At 38.4% G+C, this 26,300-nt stretch overlaps 1 protein-coding gene across 9 annotated transcripts in view; it reads left to right on the top strand.

Annotated features, from left to right (window-relative positions):
* Positions 1 to 23,484, top strand: part of HERC4 (HECT and RLD domain containing E3 ubiquitin protein ligase 4) — a 75,475-nt gene extending 51,991 nt beyond the window's left edge. For 8 of the 9 annotated variants that reach the window (XM_064145216.1, XM_064145214.1, XM_064145213.1 and 5 more), the window contains 21 exons: positions 1,233 to 1,454; positions 2,534 to 2,625; positions 4,186 to 4,316; positions 5,305 to 5,465; positions 5,865 to 5,941; positions 8,300 to 8,424; positions 8,924 to 8,983; positions 9,496 to 9,607; positions 9,916 to 10,105; positions 11,162 to 11,334; positions 12,116 to 12,232; positions 14,762 to 14,785; positions 15,323 to 15,421; positions 17,140 to 17,307; positions 17,433 to 17,576; positions 18,409 to 18,575; positions 19,445 to 19,511; positions 19,694 to 19,776; positions 20,628 to 20,811; positions 21,136 to 21,238; positions 22,124 to 23,484. In XM_064145216.1, coding sequence (XP_064001286.1) covers positions 1,233 to 1,454; positions 2,534 to 2,625; positions 4,186 to 4,316; positions 5,305 to 5,465; positions 5,865 to 5,941; positions 8,300 to 8,424; positions 8,924 to 8,983; positions 9,496 to 9,607; positions 9,916 to 10,105; positions 11,162 to 11,334; positions 12,116 to 12,232; positions 14,762 to 14,785; positions 15,323 to 15,421; positions 17,140 to 17,307; positions 17,433 to 17,576; positions 18,409 to 18,575; positions 19,445 to 19,511; positions 19,694 to 19,776; positions 20,628 to 20,811; positions 21,136 to 21,238; positions 22,124 to 22,332 — 2,708 coding nt within the window. In that variant the 3' untranslated portion in view covers positions 22,333 to 23,484. The remainder of the gene's footprint in view (positions 1 to 1,232; positions 1,455 to 2,533; positions 2,626 to 4,185; positions 4,317 to 5,304; positions 5,466 to 5,864; positions 5,942 to 8,299; positions 8,425 to 8,923; positions 8,984 to 9,495; positions 9,608 to 9,915; positions 10,106 to 11,161; positions 11,335 to 12,115; positions 12,233 to 14,761; positions 14,786 to 15,322; positions 15,422 to 17,139; positions 17,308 to 17,432; positions 17,577 to 18,408; positions 18,576 to 19,444; positions 19,512 to 19,693; positions 19,777 to 20,627; positions 20,812 to 21,135; positions 21,239 to 22,123) is intronic. The other variant, XM_064145221.1, reaches the window with a different exon arrangement.
* The last annotated feature ends 2,816 nt before the right edge of the window (positions 23,485 to 26,300 follow it).

Below are 26,300 nucleotides of genomic sequence, written 5' to 3'. Positions count from 1 at the left end.
ACTGAACTTGCTTGTTTGGTTCATTGTGACAAAGCAGAGTTGTGGCTGCTGGACACGCTTAATGGGAACTTAAGTGCTCCAGAAAAAAAATCCAGAAAGGCTGTCGTTTGACAATGTTTCTTAACAATTTGTGGTTAAAACAGAAACTAGACAAGTTGCGGGGAGGGAGATACTAATTGTATGTCGCATGATGATTTTTCTTTAAGGACTTTACACTGCCTTGATTCTGTGACTTCTTATGGGCTCATATTGAGTGTTTTCTGTGCCATTATGCATTCTCAGGCATCTTTACTGTTAGAACCTAGAGAGATTCATGTGAATATAAATGATTGGCACAGGATTGCTTTTGTATTAGGAAGATTATTTTGTATGAAAGTGGTGTTTTGGTTGCTGGTTTTATTACAGGTTTTGTTTTGGTGTTTTGCTTGTTCTTCAGATAGAATCTGAGAGGCTTATTTATACCCTAGGGGCTTCATTTTACTGTTTTCCATCTTGATAAAACTGTTCTGGGAAAGACAGAGGTAGGAGAGACACAGGAATCACTGCTGTTAGGAGAGAATGTTACTGTTTGAAATGTATCACAGAAGCAAAATATCTTTATGATCAGATGATGGTCCTTAGGATAACAAATACTTTGGCAAACTGTTGGTCATGAAGTAGAGCATTTTTATTTTAGAGGCAGTTTTAACATTGACTCTGATATGTAGTTCTTTAAAATGCTTTCCTTTATAAGGCATTAAATGACATTATGCACTTTGTGCTTCATTGATCATTAATACAATATTGTAAAATTTAAAATGTACAACACTTAAATGTGAAACTAAAGCCTGTTACTGTGTAAAAGCTTCAATGAGGCTTGTGACTAGAAATAGGAAATGTTTGCATGTCCAAGATTCAACTTCAACAAGATGTCTGCATAAAAATGTATGCAGGAGTATAACTCCCCAGGGAACAGATTTTGCTTCGTAATAATCAAGCTCAGTTTAATGTTGTTGAAACAGGTATGGTAAGAGCAGTTTTGAGGACTGTGAATGTAATATCTGGTTAAATATTTGTTGCATGTCTGCAAATTCCAAGAGACTGCTTGCCTCAGAAGTCAGTAATTTGTTTGCATGTTTAAATTAAAAAAATGATGATTAACAGTCTGTCAGCTTTTCTTACAAAATAAGCTTTATAAAATTAAACTATATTGATCATATGCCTGGTATTTGGTTTCTTTCCTTTATAAACAGGAAGTGAAGTGTTTTCCTGGGGACAAAATAAATATGGCCAGCTGGGCCTGGGCTACGAGTATAAAAAACAAAACTCACCACATGTGATCAAATCTCTGCTGGGAATCCCTTTTGCACAGATTGCAGCAGGAGGTGCACATAGTTTTGTACTCACTCTTTCTGGAGCCATTTTTGGATGGGGTCGCAACAAATTTGGGCAGCTGGGTCTTAATGATGATAATGGTAAGTAAATGTTACCTCAGCAAGAGCTCATACCAGAGGTCTGGGTTTGTGAATCTGAAGATGCTGGTATTTCAGGAAGAGGAGCAGGCAGAATGAACCTTTGTTAAATACTGTTGGAGAGTGCTGATGTTGCTTTAGGTTGCATAAGGAAGACAGAGGTGTTGTAGTGAAAATATGGGCAGCGTTATGTTGCAATTCTAGTTTGCCTTCTGGATTATGTTTTAAGTCTCTGACTTAAAACTTTCTGAGTGGGATTGAAATAAGATACTATGCAGTAGCTAAAGTTTGAACTACATTTTAGTTAGGTAAAATTGCTTGACAAAACCAACAGTCTATCAGAATTGTTTGATTGCCCTTAGCATGCACACTTAAAGCATCTTTGTCGTTTGTTGCATATCTGCCTTTCTCAGGCTGCTTTTGGTAATAGTTGATGGTTTTCAGCTTTTTCAGCTAACCATTTCCAAAATTTCCTCTGAGGGTGTTGATATTCGTTAATGATTTTGAGCAGGTGGTTAGATTAGACAATTTTTTTTTTTTTTATCTTCACGCAGTGTTTCAGGACGAGAGTAGAAATTCCTGTAGCACACAGTTCAGTGTGAAACAATCCATAGCTAGTTTCATGAATTCAGAATGTTCTCACTGTTGAATTGATTGTGCATCCTAATTGTCCAGTAATAGAACAGAATGGAACATTGTATTACATGCTTAATAACATGAAACTATGACTGACTGGTGCCAACTGAAATGCACAGTTGAAAAACATGAGTCATGTAACTTGGAAGAACTCTCATTTGTTTCCTTATAGCCGGTGGCAGCTCCAATGGACTGTTCCCTATCTCATAATTTATATCTTGACATGATCCTATGGTAGTAAAAATGAGATATACTCTAAGGTACTGCAGTAGAGTAGCCTCTGTTTTCCTTCAGTAACACTTCCATCTCAAAGACACAAACAGAATGACAATGATTGCATTATCCTAACAGATTTGAAGTGCTTGTTTAGCAACAGATGAACAGAACTATTTGTTTTCCAACTTTTATTTTCAAAGTAAGCCATTTACTGCTGTTACACCTCTCAGACAGGTATGTTCCTACACTGCTAAAGTCACTGAGAAGTCAGAAGGTTGTTCATATATGTTGTGGAGAAGATCATACTGCTGCTCTTACAAAGGTACAATGTTTAAAGATATGTTTGTGCCAGGGTAGTTTTTTAGTTTTCAGGAGAAGAAGCTCCTTGAATAGGAAATATAATGAACCAAATTCTGCATAAAATTTCCTCAAATTTGAGGAGACACTGTAAGAATGATTATATATTTGAAAAAAACTTAGTAAATGCAAGACATCCCTTGGTAGTTAAACATTTTTGTCATATTTGGTGAAACTCAGCATACAAAATAGAGCATTTTTTTAATATGAGAATGTACATTACTGAAATTAAAGCAGATACTAAATTTTACTTCAATGTATCCTGAAGAGATGAGCTCTTTCCTGGAGGTAATGTGTCTACCATTGCTGTTATCACAGATCAGACCACGTTAGTTCTGAGTTTGAATTAAGTGCTGGGGGCATTGGTGCATGAGGTTGCTTAGTTCTTTTAGGAACTACTGTTCTCTCTTGTGGTGGGTTGACCTTGGTTGCGTACCAGGTGCCCACCAAAGCTGCTCTATGGCGTCCTGCCTCACATGGACAGGGAAGAGAAAATGCGATGAAAGGCTTGTGGACCAGGATAAGGACAGGGAGATTGCTCACCATTGATGCTGTTGTCAAAATGGACTCTGCTTGGGGAAATTAAGTTATGTTGGATCTTAAGACAGCGTAGGGTAATGAGGAATAAAACTAGATCTTAAAATACCTTCCCAACTTTGTGGCAACTTTGTAATCTTGTAATAGATGTATTATGGAAGGTTAGGGAAATACAGAATGTAAAGAAAACATCAATTTCTGAATGACATTCTAAATGTTTTTACTGTTTTAATTCATGAAAATTAACTTCAAATTTGCTTTGAAGTTGCTGTAATCAAGGCATTGAATTTACTGTCATAAAGTTTCTACAAATGCTTTATGTTACCTGCTTGTGTAGCTCCCTTTTCCTTTGCATGGTGGGTCTTGCAGAGTGAGTGGCTTGATTTGTACCTTCTGGAGGACAGTGTTGTGTTTGTGCTATCGTTCTCCAGGACCTTCTGAAATTCAGAAAAGCCTGTCACTGTGTTTGGTACCCTGGCTCAGTGAATGAGGGCTGCCATTTTAATGATGATTACCAGCAGAGGTTTAGTCAGATGCAGAGTAGAGTTGAAGAGAAACAGCTTTACCAGACACTAATTGTGTCCAATTTTGGGCTCCCAGTTCAAGAGAGACAGAGACATTTTAGAAAGAGTCCAGTGGAGAGCCATGAGGATGACTGAGGGACTTGAGTGTCTCCCCTATGAAGAGAGACTGAGAAACCGGGGGCTGTTTAGTCTGGAGAAGAGAGGACTTGAGAGGAGATCTCATCAGTGTGTACAAATATGTGAGGGGTGGGTGTCAAGTGGATGGGGCTAAGGTTAACAATTGATAGCTGTGCTGTGTTTTCATAACTGCAGCTAACCTGTGACCCTTCTTTGTCCAGGCCCCTCTTGTGCATGTGTATTTTTTCTCTAGAATCGTCAGACAAGATGTACTTACCCCCTGTTTCTGTTAGATTTCTTGTCCTGAGATATACTACCATTTTAATACAAGTAATTGATTTGTTTAGGAAGGTGGGGTTTTTACATTTGGAGCCGGAGGCTATGGCCAGTTGGGTCATAACTCCACCAGCCATGAGATAAACCCAAGGAAAGTTTTTGAACTGATGGGAAGCGTTGTCACACAAATCACTTGTGGCAGGTAAGATCTGTTCTGTGCTAGCACTGTGAATTGTACAGGTAACTTGTTTGGTACGAAACGTATTTGAAAGTGAAGTGGGCTTTTACCTTGCCTGTTGTAGCTAGAGGAGAAAAGATGGCTTCTAACAAAAGATATTTTAGGGGCCTCACCGGGATATTAAAAACATTCACTAGCAGAACTAAAGGAAGTTGTGCTGTTTGAATTTCTAAACTGAAAGCATGAATAATCAGTGTGAAGTGTTGTTTGTTGCTGTAACTGTATAATTTCCTGCTAAAGAAAGGTGTGTTTGGGAAGGTACGTGAAGTATTTGGAAACAGAATTTGTTTTGTGAAGTGCTTTTAATCCTGTATGGCACTTCGGCCCCTAGTAGATTTTTACTGAGTATATTATAATGGCACCCAAGAAACTGGAAAAATTCCCAGCACACGTGAAAATGCATTTGTTCAAAGGATCGCATTCTAAGAAGACAAAATGAGAGAGGCAGCAGAACTTTTCAAGAGGGAGGCACACTTTGTGTTAAAGAAATGCAATGTAAACCTGTCTTTGTAGCAGATTGGTTGCCATTGTGTGGACCTTTTCCCTTTTATTAGCATACTTAAATTCAGTACTGGTTCTTCCCACCCTCATGATAGGAGAGAGGACATCTGGAGTTGAGAAAAGGATGGGAGGGCACAGGAGATGCAGCCAATCTGATAGAAACTACACGTTTCTGAATGTTTAGAGATAAGCTCTAAAGGTCAGACTATGTTTAAGCAGGGATTCAAGGCAGAACCTGATGTCTCTGTTCTTTGAACTTTTCCATGGAAGTGGAGTGTTGGCTCTTGGAGCATGAATGGAGTATTGCCAATGGCGGTGCATTGCCAGTAGAGAAGTGGAGTGTCTGGTATTACAGGGCCTGTAAGATGCTGTTTAATGTGGTTCTTAGGCTGGCCTGCACAAAGCATGTTATAATCCTTGGTGTTCTGTTCCTGAATTTTGTTTGCCCTAGGCAGCACACCACTGCGTTCGTTCCTTCGTCTGGAAGAATTTATTCTTTTGGACTTGGCGGGAATGGGCAGTTAGGTACCGGAACAACCAGTAACAGGAAAAGTCCTTTCACAGTAAAAGGAAACTGGCTTCCTTATAGTACTCAGTGCCCCAAAACCACAGGTAAGCAGCATCAGGGATATTTACTACTTGGATTCCTGTTCCTTTGTAGTGTCTTACAAATGGTGAGATTTTAAACTGAATGTGAGCTCTAATCACTTTTTTCCAAACAGGTGTTTGTGGTTTTTTTTTTTTAGTGTGCTCTGCTTCCTAAAGCCCATTTTGCTGTAGGAAATACATGCTTGTGCCACTAGCTTAGATCCGTTGCTAGCACTAGAGCTAAAAGTTAGAGCTGTTAACCTTTACCTGAGTTAAAGATATTCTTAACTAGGGTATTGTAAAGACCTGCTTCGGCAAGGCTGTGTAACAAAGAAACCTTTTTCTGAGCATTGGTTGCAGTGTCCTGCCCATTTCTGAAATTCACATTTTCATAGTTGCCTCTGGTTTTTATTTCTGTTGCAGACAGTGAGGAGTGTTACTGTGTAAAGAGAATTTTCTCTGGTGGAGACCAAAGTTTTGCACACTACTTTCATCCACAGGTAACAAATAAATTTTAGTTCCAAAGTCTGTCATAGTTTTAATTTTTGCCTTTCTGATGCATTTTAAAAGATGTTCATATTGAAGTGCGTGTCTGTGGACCAGTGAGGAAGCACAAAACAGTGGAGTTAATTTAGCGACTGAAGGACTTCAGTTACTGAATGTTAGCTGTCAGTAAGATCTTGAGGCTTATGCCAAAAAGGTTGTGTTTTTTTTTTTCCTGAGTGAGGGATGCATGCATTTGTTTTCATGAAGTAGAAGGTAGTTGAATATTTGAGCTCTTCGCCCCTGCCCAGTCCTGTTCAGGAACTCCTGAATTCAGCTTTGCTGTCTTCTGGTCTTTAGCTATTTTAGCATGCCACAGTGACGAGGAAACAGATGGAGCTTTTTGCTTAAAAAAAATAGATGATGACATGGCTTGCTATGCTAGATTAAAATTTAAGCTTTTAAAGGACAAGAATTGGTCTGCTTAAATTCTAGGATGGAAAATAAATAACTCTAGAATGTAAGAATAAATATCTTACAGTACAAAAGGCAATGTGGGAGTGTGATAAAAAGGACATGCTACTACATAGTGAGTTTGGAGGAAGAACCAAGATGTAGATAGGACTATTTCAAGTATGGCCCAGCAGACATTAGACCACAGAGATTAATGAAACATCAAGAATTGAGTATGTGGGGTGAAAACTAATTTGAACATGAAGAAAAGGAAATGTTAGTGGAAAACATGTTCATCAAGAAGAACAGAATACAGGTCAGCTTGCAGAAGCCATGTGCTCGCACAGCCTGCTCTGATTACATGGAATCAAGGTGTTTTAATTTCATTTTTAAGTTGATGAAGTTGTAACTATTGCTCTGTTTGAGTGAAGCTTGTTGATCAGGCATGGACTGGAAAAATTAGTGATAGCCTAGACTCAAAACTTCTCTATTAAAACTCTTCTTAAAAGTTCTTGTGTGCAACCTTCATAATTACTGACTAATTGAGGTGAACTGGAAACTATGAATGCAGTTATTGTGCCTTGTTCCAGACAAAACATGTTAGCAGTAGATGAACTTCGCTCCTGCAAAAGTATCCCTTTTAGTTTGGTACTGTGTAGGGAATTCTTTCACAGTCATGTATACTGCACTCCTGGGACTTGTGTGTCTTTCCTTGCTACTTAAGCTGTCTGAGCCAAAATCTGTTTGTCTTCTCAAGTTAGTTTTTAGGCAGCTCAGTTCTCTGAGTTGTTTAATTGTGAATTTAAATGGAGCTTCGGTGGGACACAAGGAAAATGGCAAGGTGATTTCCCATCCTGATCATGTAGGATGAGATCAGAAGTACTGATTTTTGGCAACAGCTAGCCACTGTTATGCTGAGTCAACTTTGCTGTCAGACTGCACCCTCAGGAGACATAGGTTTCTTTTTTGCTTGTTCAGCCTTATTTCTGTTGGAATTTGCTGTCTCTTCTGAGCCAGTGCTCCTACTCAAACTGATGGTCTTGGTTCTGCTCTGCTTTACTACTAGAAGTCTTGCTGGAATTCATTTGGCATGAGCAGCACATTAAAATGCAGCTCCTCTGATGGTGCAGTGAATGTTCAGAGAATCATGATTCATTTCCAGAGTCTGATGGCAGTGGGGTGGGAGAGCAGTTGTCCAAAAAAATTCAATGACTGTATTTTCTGTGTGCTCACAGTTTGACATTCAGCTAAATGGTCTCCCACTAGGGAGGAGAGATTCTTGCTACTGTCTAAGTCTCAGTTAGTGTTCATCATGTAGAAAAGCCTATGTGTGTAGGTCAGGGGTGACCTCATTGCTGTCTGCAACTACTTGAGGGGTGGTTGTGACCAGGAGGAGGTTGCTCTCTTCTCTCAGGTGGCCAGCGCCAGAACAAGAGGACACAGCCTCAGGCTGCACCAGGGGAAATTTAGGCTGGAGGTGAGGAGAAAGTTCTTCACTGAGAGAGTCATTGGACACTGGAATGGGCTGCCCGGGGAGGTGGTGGAGTTGCCGTCCCTGGAGCTGTTGAAGGCAGGATTGGACGTGGCACTTGGTGCCATGGTCTAGCCTTGAGCTCTGTGGTAGAGGGTTGGACTTGATCTGTGAGGTCTCTTCCAACCCTGATGATACTGTGATACTGTGAGTTTCCCATTAAGCAAGCTGTGGTGTGAACTAACACGCTACTGTAGGTGATTGCAGTGCATGCTCTGCTTTCCTAGTGAATGCAGAACTGCTAGAACATAGCACATTTATCCTTGGGCTTGTGTGGCTGTTCTAGTCTGTGTAGGAAAACTGTGAGTCAGTGAAGCTCAGCCACTGGACTGATATTTTTCTGGAAATCAATGTTGTGTGTCTGATTCATTGTGTTTTCTTGACAATTTAGAACATGGTGCCACCAGATGATTTCAGATATCCTGACTTTTTGAAGCAGATCTGGACTGTGAATGAAATGTTTATTCAAAGATTGTTGAGTTTCCCCTCTGGAAGGCTTCCTGTAGAGATAGCTAAGTAAGTGGTGTTGAGGAAATAAGTTGTCTTTCCTAATTTTACTTAAGAATTGAGCATTAATAGAGTTTTGTACATACATAGCAAAGCTGTTTTGAATTACTTGATTGTATTACATGCAGAGCTTTTACTGTGCTTTTGCTGTTGTGCTTGTCAAGTAATTGAGATCCTTTAATATGTGTAATCTCTGCCGGTTTGTCTGGCTATACAAGATTAAATTACTTAGCTGCACATTGAAAAATTACAGCACATGTGAGAACAACTCAAGGATTATTGCTTTTAATTTGTTAAAGGAGCATGCAAAGAAATTAAATAGATTGCAAGAGCTGTCTTAAGCATTGCTTAAACTGTTTAAGCATTGGAGATTGTATCTAATGTTTTGTTATGTTAAAGTCAGAGTTCTGTTCTTTACAGCATACAATTTATTAGAGATTGTTTTTTATTCCAAATGTTGATTTGTAAAAGGGAAAAAATGTAACTTCTTTCATCTGAACAATTCCAGTGAAATCGATGGAACATTCTCCTCATCTGGGTGCCTGAATGGGAGCTTTTTGGCTTTGAGGTAAGTGGTCAGGTAAGCGTTCTTGTAAACAGAACTGATGGTGGCTACCTTCCTAGTGTCTCATGTTTTGGCTGTATCACTTCCCAGTATTCCCTTATCTTAGTCCAGTACTGCAGTTTGAAGCTGTAGCTCCTTTCCTGCTGTGGTTTGTCAGCTGGCTCAAGTGCAGCACGTCCCCTGCCAGTCTTTGAGAGTGTGTGCTGCCTGGCTACTATCATGTGAGCCAGTGAAGCACATTGCTTCTCAGCCACAGGTTGTCCACCATAACTCCAGGGGAATATATTGCCTAAGATGGTTTAGATCCTGGTGTTTTTACACAATTGGCATGCAGTTAGACAAGACTGGGTGTTTTTTTGCTTCAAAGGCCATATAAAAATGGAAGTCTCAGACTATGATCTCTTGCATTTTAATTCTCTAGTTAATATGGTTTAAAATTCAAAGTGGAAAAAATAATTGAGTTGCTGAGAATCTGGGATTCAGTCTTTTTCTCTGTATTTTTTTTCTTCCTACAGCAATGATGATCATTACAAAACCAGCACTAGATTCTCAGGGGTTGATATGAATGCTGCTAGACTACTATTTCACAAACTTATACAGCCTGACCACACTCATATAGCACAACAGGTTTGTGCTGCATGTTTTCCTTGTGTTGGGGGTTCTTTCTGCATTACACCTATCCAGAAATACTCATGTTATGCTTGCAGTGACCCTTTTAATAGCTTTCTTCACTCAATAATGTATCATCTTGTACTGTGATGTGACAGGTATCGTATGAACGTGCTGTAATATTTAGTATTCTGTCTTTTTTTCTGTATGCCTAATAGGCATTTAAACTCTGAATGATTGTTTTCTAGGTTACTTTTTATCTAAGTGAACATTTGCTTCAATTCACAATTGTATTAAAATAATCACAATTTTATTATGTACTGTAGGTGGCAGCTAGTTTGGAAAAGAACCTTATTCCCAAGTTGACCAGCTCCTTGCCAGATGTTGAAGCTTTGAGGCTATATCTCACTCTTCCAGAATGCCCGCTCATGAGTGATCCAAACAATTTCACAACATTAGCTATTCCTTTTGGAACTGCTATTCTGAACCTAGAGAAAGCTCCTCTGAAAGTCCTTGGTGAGAAACTGAATTCTTTACTGTTAAAACTAAGGATCTCCAGATGAAAATGTGTGGAAATTCCATCCCTGAAGACATGGTCTCAGCAGCACCTGCTGTTTAATTACAGTTCTGTGGAATTCCTCTGAGAAAGTTAAGGGTTAACATTGCTTAGTGTGTAGGAGAACACCTCCTCTGTTGCTTCTGGGTGACTTAACTGACTGTCCCTATGAATTCATCTGGTATTGTTGTTGTTGGACTGATTCCATTTGGGAGGAATTAAATAGTGTAGCTCAGTGTATTTGATACATATCTGCACTTCAAAGGTGAAAATTACATGGTCAGACAGCTAACAAGCTCTGAGCAGTTCTCAGAAGTGTTGCAGAGCAGATGTTAAATTGTCTTTGTTTTGGCTATAGCACCTGTTTAGTAGATCATTACATGTTTTTTCCCTGGTCTTAAGATCTGCTCTGCAAATACGCAGCTGAGAACAGCATTATTATACCACCTTATTAGGATGCCTCTCACTTCAAATTCAACATAAAGAACTGAGGTTTCAGAGCATTTAATTTTTACTTGGTATCTTTTTGAGAGGGTACATACTTCCTTCTTCCTGAGTTACTTTTTGCCTTGTAGCCGTCTCTGTGTTTCAGTAGTTTTTGATGAGAGTAAAAACCTTCTCTGCTGTAAAGAAAAGCAAACTGATAATTTCCTTGAAGTGTCAGTCCTTATCCATTGCTCTCAGAACTGTTTGCTTAAGTCGAGTTTTCAGGGTTTGAGCCATCTGCTTTTAGGTCAGGTATTACTTTGTGATACTGTTGTGTTCTCTGTCTGGACAGCCTTAGTGCAAAGAGTTAGTGTGTAACGAGAGAGTGTTTGAATTGAGGTTTCATTATTTGTTCAAAGAGTAGTTTGCTGTCACAAGTCTGCACCACTCTTCCTGTGCTAAACTTTTTATTGAGTCTTCACTAAGTGACTGCTTTCTAGTGAAATGTGGGATTTAGTTAGAAGAGTAACACAGTATAATGTGTGGTGATGGTGGCAAGTACTAAGCTTGTGTTCATCATCTGTTGGCAGAAAACTGGTGGTCTGTACTTGAACCTCCGTTGTTCCTCAAGATAGTGGAACTCTACAAGGATGTTGTAGTCCACCTTTTGAAGTTGTGCAAGATGGGGGTTCCAGCTTCTGAGAGAAGAATCCTTACCAATTTTCTACACACAGCTTTCAGAGTTCTGGAAATACTGCATCGAGTATGTTTACATCAATTGCAATGCATTGCCGTATCTCGTTGGCTCTGTCAGTATCTGTGTACTGTGTAGCTGTTTCAGGAACTTACTCAAGAGTTTTAAATACTTAGACTTCCATCTACAAGTTTTAATTGTTCCACCTGCATCTATGAACCACAAGAATTCTGAATTCCAATCTGACTTGGTGATGGAATTACTTGGTTTTTTTTTAGGAACTGAGTCAGTGGCATCTGTGGGGGGATGTTGGAATGAACTGCTTCATAGGGCTTGAGTGATAGCAAATGAGGCCACAAGTGGAAATTAAGAGTGAGCTGTATTTTGAACATGAAAGATCTGCACACTTTTACCAATGCACACATGTGTTTTATGTTAGTATTTTGACTTTATTCATGAAAACTAACAAATTTATGAACTTTGACCGAACATAGACCAAATCATAGTAACTAGACTGTGCACATCACAGGGTATTAGCTAATTGCTGCTGAGGTTTCCCATCCCACCTACTTTCTGCCACCCCCCTATTTATTCTGATCCTATAGAATTGTGTGATTCTCTGTGCTTAGTTCATCTTGATTTTCTTTGCAGCTTTGATGGAGTTGTGTCTGATCCATGTATCCATGCCTTCACCATTGTTGTTTTGCATTCTTGTAGGCACTATTATTTTTCTGGAAGTTTTCTAGTAGCTGGGTGTCTGTGGCTGACATCAACTGCTTGAAAAGTACAAAAAATGTCTTTTTGAAAACTGTTTTTTGGGGTGCTAATAAAATAAATTGCACTTCTTTAGGTAAATGAAAGAGGACAAGTGATACAGTATGACAGATTTTACATTCATGAGATCCAAGATTTGATAGATATCAGGAATGACTACGTCAACTGGGTCCAGCAGCAAGTGTTTGGAATGGTGAGTTGTGTTGGTGTGTTTTGGTTTTTTTTTGTGGGGTTCCCCACCATGTTTTGATTTTGTCCCATTAGAGAAGCCTGTGGATTCTCTAGATATGGATACTTTCATAAATGTATCTTTGCAGATCACTGATGCTGAACTGACTTGTATTATGTCAGGTATTAGCTAAGCAAGAGCTGTTCTGTGGATGTGCTTCTAGTAGGGTGTCATTAGGACCGATGCTGTTCGACGTTTTAATCCATCTGTGGAAAAGTAATTTAGAATTGTGTCACTTGAGATTTGCCATGTTGAAGTTAAGAAAGTGACAATTAATCACAGTAAATCATCCAGAGCAACCAACATTGTTATACAAAATATGTTCAGTCAGTGAGAAAGCTGGGACTGCCTTGGAAAGCTAAGTGTAGAAGCATAATAGGGAGTAACTAACATAGTTTTCTACTTGGAGTATTGCTACAAGAACTGAGATAATTAATTCTTGGACCTGTAAACAAGAGAGTGGTTAAGTGGGAGTAAACTAATGACTGTGCAGAGAATTAGTGAGTTGAATGGAATTTTACCACACAGTTCTTTAGTGCTTTGAAAGAAGAAGTTAGTGTGCTTTCTGTAGCCATTTCAGTTCCATTTTTTATAGCTGTACCTGGAAGGCCCTGAAAAGGGGAGATGGACTGTTTCTGTCTTTTGTGAATATGGAGCAGTTGATGCTGTCTAGCAAAGAATTAAAATTGCCACATGAAATAACAGATTCAGGGAGATCAGGGAGCATAAAGCAGTAATGAGGTAGTCATGGCAGGCACTTGTTTCAGCCAAGCTTGTCTGAAAAAGTAACCATCTTGTGATGTAGACTGCTGGAGGCTAAGGGGGTGGGTATAGTAAATGAAGTGCAGAAGCTAGGAGTGAGCATTTCAGGGCACTGGAATTAGAGGCAGGTTGAGTGAAACTGAGAGGGGTGTAGCAGTGAAGGGGCCAGAAATGGTAGAACTGAAAAAATAATGAATGCTGTTTGCAGCTGTGTTGTAAATGGATGTGAACAAACCCAAATGGTGTATATCATAACTGGGGAAGAAAATACTGAATGTGGAAAAGTGGTTTGTAATGAGAATCCAAAACTCCATTTGTTAATTGAACCAGACCACTGAGCAGAAGTTTGATGTTACTGACAAGGTTCTTAGTGCTGCTTTTCCATTTGTCATACTGTTGTGAGATTTCAAGTTCAGCAGAAAGAGTTACTTGGATTTATTGTAGGACTGAAATTCTGTGACCTTAGACAGATCTCCTTCATAAATGATTTTGAAAGATTTTCCTGCCTTCATATCAAGTAGTTTCCTGTGTTCTTTCATTTACGATCATAAGAAACTCTACTTATGAAGCAGTTGTAATGAATTAAAATGTCTTTTGCTGGTTTAATTATTATTGTCTGACTCTGAGGTAAAGCTGTTTAGTTTCTTAACTGAAACATGGAGGGGGAAAGTAGAGAAGAGAGTCTTAGAAGCACTCAGAAGTATTCTTGCAGAGAAACTTGAAAGAACAATCTGTTGTTCTTTCAACAACAGTGTGGAAAACTGAAGGTGCTTAACAATGAGCTATTGAAGAGATGTTCTTGAGATATGGCTTAAAGGAATTTGGGAGAAAAAAAAACCATCTGAATTAGGAACAAATAATGGCAGATACAGTAGGAATACCAAACTGCATAAATCAGCCCGTGACAGATGGGATGCTGAGATGATGTTTCCTGTAGGAATTTGGTATACAGATAGAAAGTGAAATATTCTGGCCATTGTTTTGTGAGCCATGGAGATAGGTAGATGTTTATATTCCCCCCCTCCCCATAGATATATATATATAAATTTGAAATTCATTGGTTTGTCATTACCTTTTGATGCTTTCCATTTTATGCCTGCTTGGTGGCAATGAGCTTAGTTTTCAGCAGAGGATAAAGAGGGTAGCAGCATGGGATAGATCACTTAGTTTCTTAGCAAAGTTGATCCAGTTTTTTGTGGACATCTCCATGCAGTCCCAGCCATACATATTGATCTGTCTCTAATTTCAAGAGGCAGTTGCTTTTCTCATATCACATCTTATCATAGACCCAAATGTTTTTTGAGGCTTCATGATAAAGGGGTGGGGTTCTTTTTTAGTGAGTAAAAATGTAATGCAAATGTTTTGCATTTAATTAAACTTCCTATGGTCATTTGTGAACAGTAGTATGTAGGCAAAGGAAGTGTCTTTTGTTACTGTATGGAATTAGACATATTTCAAATGTTTTGGCTTTTCACATACATGAAGACTGACTTTCTTTAATGGTCCTTTTTTTAAAGACTCTTGCATAAGGTGTTCAAAGGCATGGTTATGTTTGGTAGATTCATTAGAATGTTTATGGTTGATGCTCATCTCTTAGTAAACCTTCTCTTGGGGGGGGGGAACCTATAGATAAATATTTTTAATTCTACATCAGAGCTGAATAATTAATGCAGACACTAATGCTACTTTTTCATCTTAATTATTACTACCTTTGTGCAAATGCTGTCATAGGATGTCAACCATGGATTAACTGAGGTAAGATCGGTTGCAATCTGATTTCTTCTGCAGAATGTAAGGAAATCAGAAATATGAATGTTAGGGTTTGACTGCGTTTTTGGGAGTAAAGCTTTAAGATAGCCTGGCTGTAATATGAAAAAGTTGTTATGAGGCAAAAATATGTAGTTCTTTGTACTGCAAATTCAGAACAACATTTGAAAGCAAGAACTGCTTTGGTAATAGCTGTAACAAAAGGTCTAAGATTGAGTTGTAGTAGGTGAGAGTGTTACTTGTGTGTGGTTTGTTTCATTGAGATTATTTGGGTTTTTTGGTGTGGTGTTTTTTTTGTTTGGTGGTGTTTTTTGTTTTTTGTTTTGGTTGCCATTGTCTTTTTTGCTGAAATACTAAAAAAATTGCAAATCAGCTTAATCTACAGTGCTTTGGATCTGCATTGGCAATGAGTAAAGATCTCTTCCAGTAAAATACGTCTATCAAATGAGTACTGTTGCAATCAGTTCTTTAACCATAACTGTAGGTTATAAATGAAGAGACATGACCTTGTTCTTCTTGTTCTAGTTAACAGATATTCCTGTTACAATCTGCACATACCCATTTGTGTTTGATGCCCAGGCAAAGACAACTCTCCTACAAACAGATGCAGTCATACAGATGCAGGTAAGAGTATTTTTTCAATGAGATGTGTTAGGATTTTTATGTTTCATTGTTTCACTTGAAGGTTGGGGGGAAGCTTAGTGTTGTGTGGTTTTGTGGTTTTTTTTTTTTTAGTGCTTGTTGTTTGTTTTGCTTGTTTCCTTTAAACTCTGTAATCTGTTCTTCATATGAATGAAGGATCTGGTTTTAATCTCAGGATATATACATACTAGAAACTAGTGGTTTCGGTATCTATCCGAAATTAGATTGTTTAATTGCCTACTTGTTTTCATTAACAAGATGGGGTGGGGGTTTTTTGAGGTGTCCACTCATAGCAAAGGTGCAAACAATGTCAAAGCAAACCACATCCCCACCAAACAATGAAGAACAAGCACTACCTCCCACTTGAGCAAACTTTAAACATTGTCTGTGGAGTTTGGAGTCCATCTACCTTATTAGAGACAGCAGCCAGTGACAAATACTTGATGAGACTTAGGAACTAGTGCTGTTCTTAAGATTGATGCTACCAGAGAGGGCAGGTGCTGGCAGCATTGAGATATGTAGTGCTCACCTCATTTCTCAGTTTCCTCTTCAGAACCACTATCATACTACCTTGAAAATGTTGCTTAACTCTGAAGTCTGCTTGGTGTCTGCAAGACAGTAGAAAAACTTATCTGTTTGGGATCGTGGGAATAGGTTATCTGATCTTGCTATAGATTTTAGCTCTTCTCCTGTTAAATACAGTTATATATCACTCCTGATTTGTTCACTTTTGCTTTGAACAGAGACTTTGTTAGAAATTAGAATTGTGTGTTTTGACCCATATCTCTTGTCTAGAGACAGATACACTAGACAGCCCTATGATACCTGAGAGGATCTTGGATATTTTCCCGATTCTCTAGGTAGGGCTGAACCCCATGTGATGTGGAGAGCTGTTCACTGAGCATTGTTCAGTGTTGGGGTTGACTTATTTATTCCTCAATACACACAATCCATGCCACTTCAGTTGCTGTAAGGGTATAACGAATCACACTCTTGAAAAAGGAGGGGAGGCTACTGCCAAGGTAACAGCTCCTGCCCCTCCCGTGTTTGTAATGTTTAACATAAGTTGTTCTGACAGAAGACAGAAGTCATACTTAACTTATGGCCTCATGTAGAAAAACAGCAGCTTTCTTTTGTAGCTCATAGTAAAGAGATTCATCTGCTTCTAAAAGTGTCTGTACGCAGTTATGTGATGAATTCAGGGAAATGTCCATGTTGAATGTTTCTATTAACAGTGCTAAATAGTATTAAATTCCACAATTTTGCAGGAGTTCCACATTCAGGACGTTTGCATCAGTGTCTTCCTTTGAACAACAGCAATACAAAAATGATAATATAAATGAAAGATAGTAACAAATTAGTTCTTATTCTGTGAATTAGTTTTTAATAACTGTTTTCATGACTCTTCATTTGATAAAGCACAGTATTTATTTACTTTCTTTTGTTGTCCAAAGTGTTTTGACTGGAAATAACAACTATGCTCAATACTCATGTTCAGGGAACTCTTAGATGAAGCTAATGAGTAAAATTTTCAGAGATAAAAGGAATCTGAGGAACAACTGGGCAAATTCAATAGCTTTCACAATAGGTATTCCCATCCGTGTCCTCTGAGTTTCTTAAGATAAGACTGATGTATGTTAATGCTTGACAGTAATCTTAGGTTACCTACTGATGCAAAACCTTTTGTTTTTTATTCCCAGATGGCTGTTGATCAGGCTCACAGGCAGAATTTATCTTCTCTCTTCCTGCCAGTATTTGAATCTGTCAACCCATGCTTGATACTAATGGTACGGAGAGACAATATTGTAGGAGATGCTGTGGAAGTCCTAAGGAAAACAAAGAATGTAGACTACAAGAAGCCACTTAAGGTATTCTCGGTGCATACTGTTCAAAATCTCTTTCCTTTGATGTTCAAGTTATTGAGAATATCTGTGGAAAAACTTCATTTCACAATCTGTTTTTAATTCAGTGTTGGCCAAATGGTGTGTTCCAGGTTATTTTTGTAGGGGAAGAAGCTGTTGATGCTGGAGGTGTTCGCAAAGAATTCTTTTTGCTCATCATGAGGGAGTTGCTAGATCCCAAATATGGAATGTTCAGGTATTACGAAGAGTCCAGGCTGATCTGGTTCTCTGATAAGGTAGGATGCAATTGATACAGTCACTAATTTTAAGTTTAACATAGTAATGTGTGCACATAATAATTTCTAATGGCTTTATTTCTAGAGGAGAAGCTGAATTAACTATTCTTAAAAAATGTTCATTTCTGTCCTTGTGGATCAAAATTTTCCCCTTCTGTTTACCCCATTCCTCACCTATACCTTAAGAGTGGTCCCCAACTCAGACATGTTCAGTAGGAAGATGTGCCATCCAGAGCAAACTGATTCAGAAAGCAAAATAGGTAGATGAGGGTGGCAAAATAAAGCTCCTGAAGTGGCCTGTTGACTGATCTTTGTGTTAAGTCACATTTACGGGGCCATTTTGTAGGTAGCCATCAGGTCATCCTTTCTCAAAAGCTTTGATCATTGATGTTTTAGCCTTCCAGAGGAAAGCATTGACTTGCCTGTCTGTATCACAGTTACCTCAATGTTTACACTTCCACATGGTGTTTAAGCCTTGGCTACTAATTCCAAGGAGGTTAGTAGTGAGCTCTGCCCCCCAAAGCTAATTTTGTAATAGTGCAGTAATAGGTCACTGACAAAATCAGACTCTTAATGCAAAGCTTGCAGCCATATGCCTGGCTTGTAACACAAAATGTGTTGTATATCAGCCTTATGTTTAAGCAAAAAGAGAAACTGGATTTCAGTCTCTCTCAGCTGGGTAAAATATTATCCTGTTTTCCTCAGTATGTCTGAATACATATATAAAGAAGAGATAAATGAAGCTCAAATTATGCTGCATTGTACACTTAAGTTCTGCAGGATTAAAATAACTTCCTTATTTTAAATCATCTTGTCTGTTTTCTGTTCTTAGACCTTTGAAGACAGTGACTTGTTTCATTTGATTGGTGTTGTCTGTGGGCTAGCAATATATAATTTTACTATTGTAGACCTTCACTTCCCTTTGGCTTTATATAAAAAGCTGTTGAATAAGAAACCATCCCTGGATGACTTAAAAGAGTTGATGCCAGATGTTGGCAGGTAAGTGAGGGAAAAATTAGTGTTACTAGAAATTAATTTTGAATTCAGCCTTTTCCTTTAAGGATCTAAAGAAAAAGTGTTGCTTTCACACTAACAAGGTAAGCAGCTCAGAATAACTTGCAGTCATCATGTCCTTTGAGAAAGGATACATGCTGCTGTTAAGCACCTGCTTCTAAATGCTTGGGTTTAGTATTTTTGTCTTCTGGTTTGTTAACCTGCAAGAATTTTAGGGTAAAATAATAATTGTAAACATTTGTGCTTCAGCAGTTAATTTTCTGAGCTTAATTGTGAACAGAGTTTAACTTAGTTCTGAAGAACTTATTTAATCCATTAAGGAAAAACGTTGGCTTATTTCAGGAACAAATACATGCTAAATATCTGCCCTTGCTTAGTTATTTGTATGGCACTGTGCTGGTTACCTTCCCCTTTGGAAAGGAAGAGGGGTCAGTGGGGAGCCGTCACCTGTTAAAAGCACTACCAGGGGTTCAGACCAGCAGAAGTGGCTGTTTTACTTGCCTCAGTAGTGTGAGTGCTGAAGTTTTGAGAGCTTTGAGAAGAAGTCTAATAAGTGAAGGGAAGAGCCCATCAGTTCTAATGAAATACTTCGTGTCTGTGGTTTGGCCAGTATGGCTAAGGACAAGCCTGCTCTTTTCACACTCAGACATAATCAAAAGGGAATAGCACTACAAATAATACCACAGTGATTGCCTGATACTTCTCAACCACTGCACAGGGTGCAAGTCAATGAGCTAATAAATGACACAGCAATGGAAAGACTGGATTTAGGGGTTGTGGTTTTTTGCTTTGAATGCCAGGAAAATTAAGTTCCTTTTTGCACTGATACAATTACTTGGTAACTTATTTTGCAGGGGAATGCAACAGTTACTGGACTATCCAGAGGATGACATAGAAGAAGCATTTTGTCTTAATTTTACTGTAAGTTTAATAGAGCATTTGAAGTATTTCTTATCAAGCTCATACCATCTACTATAGCTGTCTCTGGTGGAGTGATTGAACAAAAGCATCAGCTGCCAGTTTCAGTGAATTTTAGCATCTGTGTCTGTTTTGAGCTTTATACAGTAAATAAGGTTTATACTATTTTTGTTTGCTTTAAATAGATCACTGTGGAAAATTTTGGTACAACAGAAATTAAAGAGCTCGTTCCTAATGGTGCTGACATTCCTGTAGTCAAACAAAATAGGTGAGTTTTGTGGATTACAGGGTAGTTCAGTGTTACTATTTGCCTTGGGAATGGAACTGGGCTACTAGGAATGTCCTTTGCCAAGATGTTACACTAATTTTGGGGGTAGAACTACTTCAGGTGTGTTCCCAGGCTGTTCTCATGTACATAAAGTAAGCTATTGTATATAAAGATTTGCCAGTTATAGAGAGGCTATCTAATTTTACTCACAATGTTTAATGTTTATTTTTCACTTAGAAGTATTTTGAATCTCTAGGGCCCATTTTGACTACATGATCTTCGTTTTATAAGGTTAAATGGTTGTGTTTCTGCAGGGAATTTTATATATATATGTGTGTGTATATATATATATAAAAAAATATAATTGAAATTGAGTGATGGGATTGTCAACCTGAATGTCATTATGTGGCAGCTATTCATACATGAAATATTTCAGAGGAGTCTTCCCTTTGTAGAGCAAATAGTTGGAAGTTATCCAGTGGCATTGACAGAACAGTATCTGAGGGGTGGGATTTTTATCTCAGTCAAAGATTCTGTAACTGATAATTATAAAAGCAGCCTACCCCATTCTTACTTTCCTTTCTGCTTCTGGGGAATGTGCAGAATCTATTTGGTGGTGCTTGAGTCCCTTTTTGAAGAAAATGTGTTGTTTTTCTTGGGGTTATCTTGACTGTGGTTGTTACATGAAGCAGAGAATATATTAGAGTCCTTTTTGTTTCACTTTCCAAGCTGTGTGCTATACAGATATGGCTGCCAGTATATTGGTGTGAGGGTGGAACAAACCTCTCTTTATTGTCATTGCTCTCTCAGCATGATTTGTGTTTTATTTAAATTATTATTTCTTTGTACAGGCAAGATTTTGTAGATGCATATGTGGATTACATCTTCAATAGATCTGTGGCTTCCTTATTCAGTGCATTCCATGCAGGCTTCCACAAAGTGTGTGGAGGTAAAGTTCTTCAGCTCTTCCAGCCCAGTGAGTTGCAGGCAATGGTGATTGGGAACACGAATTATGACTGGAAAGAACTGGAGAAAGTAAGAACCATAGTTAGCTATTTGTTTAATATGTTTTTAAATTTCAAGATGCAAAGGCAAACTCTTCAAGTGTCCTTTTGAGCTCTGTTCTAATGAATGTGACTTGCAGCCTTGCTTGGATTGACTATGTGAATGAGGAGTGTTTTCTAAAGTGTCAGTGGTGAAGAACTAAGTTATTATTTACCTTCTTGCTTAAAGTTGTTTTAAAGAGTGGTGCCTTGCTTGCAGTATCTGTTTACACAGCTGGAATTCATTTTGCTTTAATAGGAGATCATCCTATTAGTTCTATATGTGAATAATAACCTATTTTCCTGCTCATTTTAGAATACAGAATACAAAGGAGAATACTGGGCAGACCATCCTACAATTAAAATATTCTGGGAGGTTTTTCATGAGTTGTCTCTGGAGAAGAAAAAGCAGTTTCTGTGTAAGTATTTGATTCTGTTTCACAGAAGTTGGTAACTGAACAGTGATTTCAGGCTTGTGCTGTAAGAAGGCAAGTGGTTGTATCTGTCAGCAATGATGTGATTAACTCTGGGAGAAGAAAATCATAGTAGAAGAAACTGATGATGAGCACCTCTCTGATTTTGCTAGGGTTGTCCTGAGCAGTTCTAGGTGGTGAACAGTTAAAATGTTGCAGCAGCCCAGCGTAGTATTAAGAAACAAACAAACACAGAAAGCAACCCCCCTCCAATCAAAACAACCTGAAATGCTCCTGTCATTTATCTGATGACACGGGTTTTTTTTTTTTTCTCTATTTCAACATAAGTTTCACATCCTCCTTTTGTTTTTTTTTGGTTGTTGTGCCTAGGTATAATTTTGGAGTTACAGCTGATTTGTAAATACATCTGAAGGTATTGGTCAAAGAGGAAACGTTCACAGGAAAGCCATTGTTTTGAGGCCTTCTGTGAAGGAGCTGTTGTTGGGAGTAGATCATGGATTAGTTTCTAACTTAGATTTCTTTCTGAACATGCATTTACAAAATCCTTGCAAGTGCACAGTAAAGGCGTAGCCACTGGATCTTAAATAACAAATTGTGGTGCTTGAAGAACTTGGTCCTCTCTGGTTTTTGTTTAGGACTGTTTGGTTTCTCCTGCTAAAACTAAATGTTTTCTGTTAAATATCCCTTGTGTTACAGTTGAGGATTCCTATGTGTAAGCTGGAGATCAGGTTAAGTCATTATTGCCTGATTTTGAAACTTAGCAGAGCAACTTCTGTGAAAAGCTGGAAGAATTTCAAAACACAAGCAATGATTGGAACTGCCTACTTGACATATGCAGTGTTCAAGCCTGTCTTTGTTTTTTCTTGGCAGTGTTTCTGACAGGCAGCGATCGCATTCCAATTCTGGGAATGAAGTGTCTTAAACTGGTCATCCAGCCAACGGGAGGTGGAGAAGGTTATCTTCCAGTAGCTCACACTTGCTTTAATCTTCTTGATCTTCCAAAATACACGGATAAAGAAACCCTGAAATCTAAGTTGATCCAGGCTATAGATCACTATGAAGGTTTCAGTTTAGTGTAACTTGAGAAATGAGAGTTGTGTGTAACGTGGGATCATTAAACTAACTTTTGGTGTCTTTCTTGTGGTGGTAAATTTGGTGGTTTAAATGAAAGAGTTGATAACATAACTGATTATTTGCAGCAATGTTCAGTGGTACGGATATTCATAGGAGCCAAAACACATTCAAAGATGAGGAACTGTCCTAACACACCTTCTTGTACAGAACCATGTGGATTTTGCTATCTTCCAATAAAACCATGAGCATTGTGACTGGGAGTCAAGTTTCACTAACATGAACTAACATTTCACCTTATGCAGACAATTTGGGGTGAGTGCATGAGAGACTTGCTTAAGTTTTTCAAACCACTTAGAACATTTAACTTTTTCCCTGATAAATACACTTGGTAACTTTTAATTTTGTAAATAGTAAAATTTTTGTGGTAAAACAATTATGTTCCAATAGCACTATGGTTTCTATTGCTTGTAATTGAATATGAGCTTATTTTATGGCTTTTAACAAGAAGAGTGACTATGATTTCTGAAGATATATATTTTTCTGGTTTGTTTTAAGAACCTCAATAATGAAAGTGATTCTTTTAAGAGACATTCATCTTCACAGTGTACAATCCATGGAGCAGTCACTTAGTGCCGGTACAAACCTGCATAGAATGGCATTTTTACCATGCGGATGGACAAACTGACTTAAAGCTGTTTTATTCTTAAGGACTGATTCTGCAATTAAGTCGACACAGTTATAGAGGAGATCTTTATCATTTGAAACCTCCTGCGGCCGTGTGTCAAGAGAACAGCTGAGATGACAAAGATGCATTGGGCAGTTGTTGCCGTCAAGAGGTTAAACATTTATTTTTAAATGCTGAAGGCGTAGTTTATGGTTTCTAATAGAATTTTCACTTTTTTCCAGATAAATGCATTTGAAATAACTCTTTAACACCCCCTTCCCCTTTTCTTAAGATTTTATTTTTAGTATTATTGCCCTGAGACCATTGTGCTTAGCTGGACACTTTGGGATTTGACTTTCCTTCTCTGGTTGGATTCCAGATTTTGTGGTGTTTATGCATATGTGACTTGCAGCTGTGAAACAAATATTTATTTTTTTTAGATTTTTAAATGCAGTGAAAAAAATTCAAGCTATAATAAAAGACTTGAATGAAAGCCTTTGTGGGTTTATGTGTATGGATGATTGCATCATGCATATTTCTCGAACTGGAGGACAACTTGCATGCATTAACTTGAGAGTACAGCTAGGAGCTCAAGATCTTGCTTTTCAAGCGAGGAAATAAATGCATCGTAATGAATTGTACTGTGTGAAGCTTCTGCCTTGGCAGTAGGTATAGTACAAAGCAAGTCAGCAGAGCTAAAATGATTTTTTTCTCCTTAACACTGTTTTTACAGCTTTCTCATGCAGTTTAACATCTAGTAATTTCTTTGTATGCAGCCCATATTCCATCTTTTCCAACATTTGCTACCTGGCTGGGAAATTATTCTTCTTCTGAAAACAACAAACACTAAAGCAGCTTAAGCTTAATTTGTGTGGAAGAAAGAAAAGGAGAAAAGAGGAAAGGAGAACAAATTTAAAATGCTATGGCTTCATTGTACCCAGGTAGTATTAAAGCACTGTTTTAAAACGGTGAAACAAGAAGATTGCAAAAGTAAACATTGGAAAGTTAGGACATGGCTAAGGTAAAGCTGTCTTCTTCCTTTATCTTTTGAGTATTGTTACATGGTCAAGTGCTCTTTGGTTTTGTTGTTTTTCTGTAGGACTCAGGCTTAATTCAGTGTACATATCTGGTGGCGGTCACTGAATAACTGTTTTGGTTATTCAGCTATCATTCTAAGATGATAGCTTAGAGCCTATCATCTAAACTCAGCACTGTATGTATTTAATTCCCCTATGGGCCTGATCTTTGCTGTATATCAGTATTAATCTGAAAGGTGACCGAGAGCCTTTTTCTAATGGATTAGGTGGGTTGAGACAGAATCCAAGCCATAGTTACTGAATACTTGCTGGGTTTTGGTGGCCAAGTTAGGATAAAGATACTTAATAGGATATCTTAGGATAAAGAACTTAAATATCCTTTATTTTTGAAGCGGAGTAGTTATTGACTAAAAGGGCTGTGGCAATTGCTTCATGTTGCTGAGAGAGTTTCTCCAGCATCAGCAAGGCATATTTTTACTCTTTCAGAACAGCAGTATCTGCTGGGAGGGTTGGTTAAACGTAAGGCTAAGAACTCACTGTCAGAACAGGACTACAGTCAGGACAGTGTTCACCTGAAGAGTCCTTTCTGCAGTTTTGATATTGTCTTTATTCACTTGTGGAAGAGATGGAGTTGGGCCCTGCAGGGTGCAATCATATTTGCTGAATTCTCCTGGTTATCTTACAGGTGTTAGCTGGTTCTGTGCAGTGAGACAGGTGCCCTCTTGCAAAGCAGATACCTGTATAGCAAGGTAAAGGCTTTTCTGTAGTACTGGAACAATTAGTAGGCATTGTAGTTCTTCTGTTAGGCAGCTTTGTACTTGCTGCAGTGCTGCCTTTAGTTCTGTTCTTGACCCTAAGAACCCTCTGAAGCATCTCTGCAGCTGCTGCACGCTTCAGTGTTTCCTCTGACTGCAGAGAGGTGGGCAGCAAGAATGGCTGCTTCTTTCTTGGACCGAGTATCATTTTGCTTGCAGTATTGGAGAAAGGGAAAAATAAAAGCCGCCCTCTGCTTAGCTGAACTAGCCATGGTGTTAATGAAGAGAGCCTTGAACCTTCCTTCTTGTAAAATCTCTATACCACTTCTTAAAAGAGTAACTCAAGCAGCTAGTGCATAGTAGGAGTTCAGGATGCAGTGGGAGTATTTGACAGTAATGAAAAAATGGCAGAGGATATTTTAATTTGGTTATTTGATCAGTGTTTTAGTAAAGAGTCAGAATTACCACTAGAGAATGCCAGCTGCATGTCAAACTTGTGTCCATCTCTATCATGGTTGCTGAAGGAGTCCGCAGTCCAGGTGTGTCCTGGACGTATTGCTCCTGCCGCTCTTCAGTAGAGAATTGAAGGTTGAGTTTTTGTGACGGAGCTTTACAGTCTGTTTCAGTTGCATGTCTGGCATAACTTTGTCCCTCATTTTCCAGGGAATAATCCAAGAATGCCATTGGCCTGTGCAGTGTGAATCTACTAAAGCAGTGAGCTCTGCTCAAGCACAATGACTTGTCTTCTTTCACACTTCATGGGAGTTAGTGCTAATGAGGTTACTATTTCTGTACAGCACCAAGCCAGTGTGTTCCCTTCAAAAGGGTTTATACACTGCTTACAGTAATCACACTGCTCTCCGCTGCAGTAAACTTGATTTATCAGGGATAAATGAAGTTTAATGTAAGCAAATATAAGCCACTATAAAGCAGAGCTCTTTAAAGGCAAGTGAGGTTCTGCAGAATGGAAACTTTCTTGAACACTGCTGCTTTAGCAGAATTGATGGACTGGTGTCTAGTGAACGCTACAGGAAGACTTTTTCTGTTGCACAGACCAGAACTATGCATGTGTTGTCTACAGCTGCCCCACCCTCAACAATTAAGTGAAGAAGAAAAAAAAGACTTCTTAGAGTTGTCTTAAACAGCATTTAAAGATGACGTCTTGACTGCAGCAAAAGGATTGTGTGTGAAATGGAGGAATAAGGGGACGTGTTACAGTTTGAGGTGCCTCTTCTGCTCAAGTAATAGTGGCAAAGATGCAAGAACAAACGAGAAGAACCACCTCATCTAGATGTAGAAGGTACAGCTGTTCTAGAGGAGAAATGTTTTCACATCCTTTCAGAATAATAAGTAATTGATAGAGAAACATGAATTGTGTTAAAAATCATCATATTCTAAATATGTCTCAAATATGCATATTTACTGAACAGATGTGGGTGTTTTGCCTAATACAAATGTAATTTGTATTTGAGGGGTGATTCAGAAGTACAGTGGCATGATTCAAACAGTAAGGTGTT

The sequence above is a fragment of the Pogoniulus pusillus genome, chromosome 6 (genome assembly GCF_015220805.1).
Source record: "Pogoniulus pusillus isolate bPogPus1 chromosome 6, bPogPus1.pri, whole genome shotgun sequence".
NCBI lineage: Eukaryota > Metazoa > Chordata > Aves > Piciformes > Lybiidae > Pogoniulus > Pogoniulus pusillus.
The sequence above is the reverse complement of the archived record's forward strand: the minus strand, read 5'-3'. Positions and strand labels throughout refer to the sequence as shown.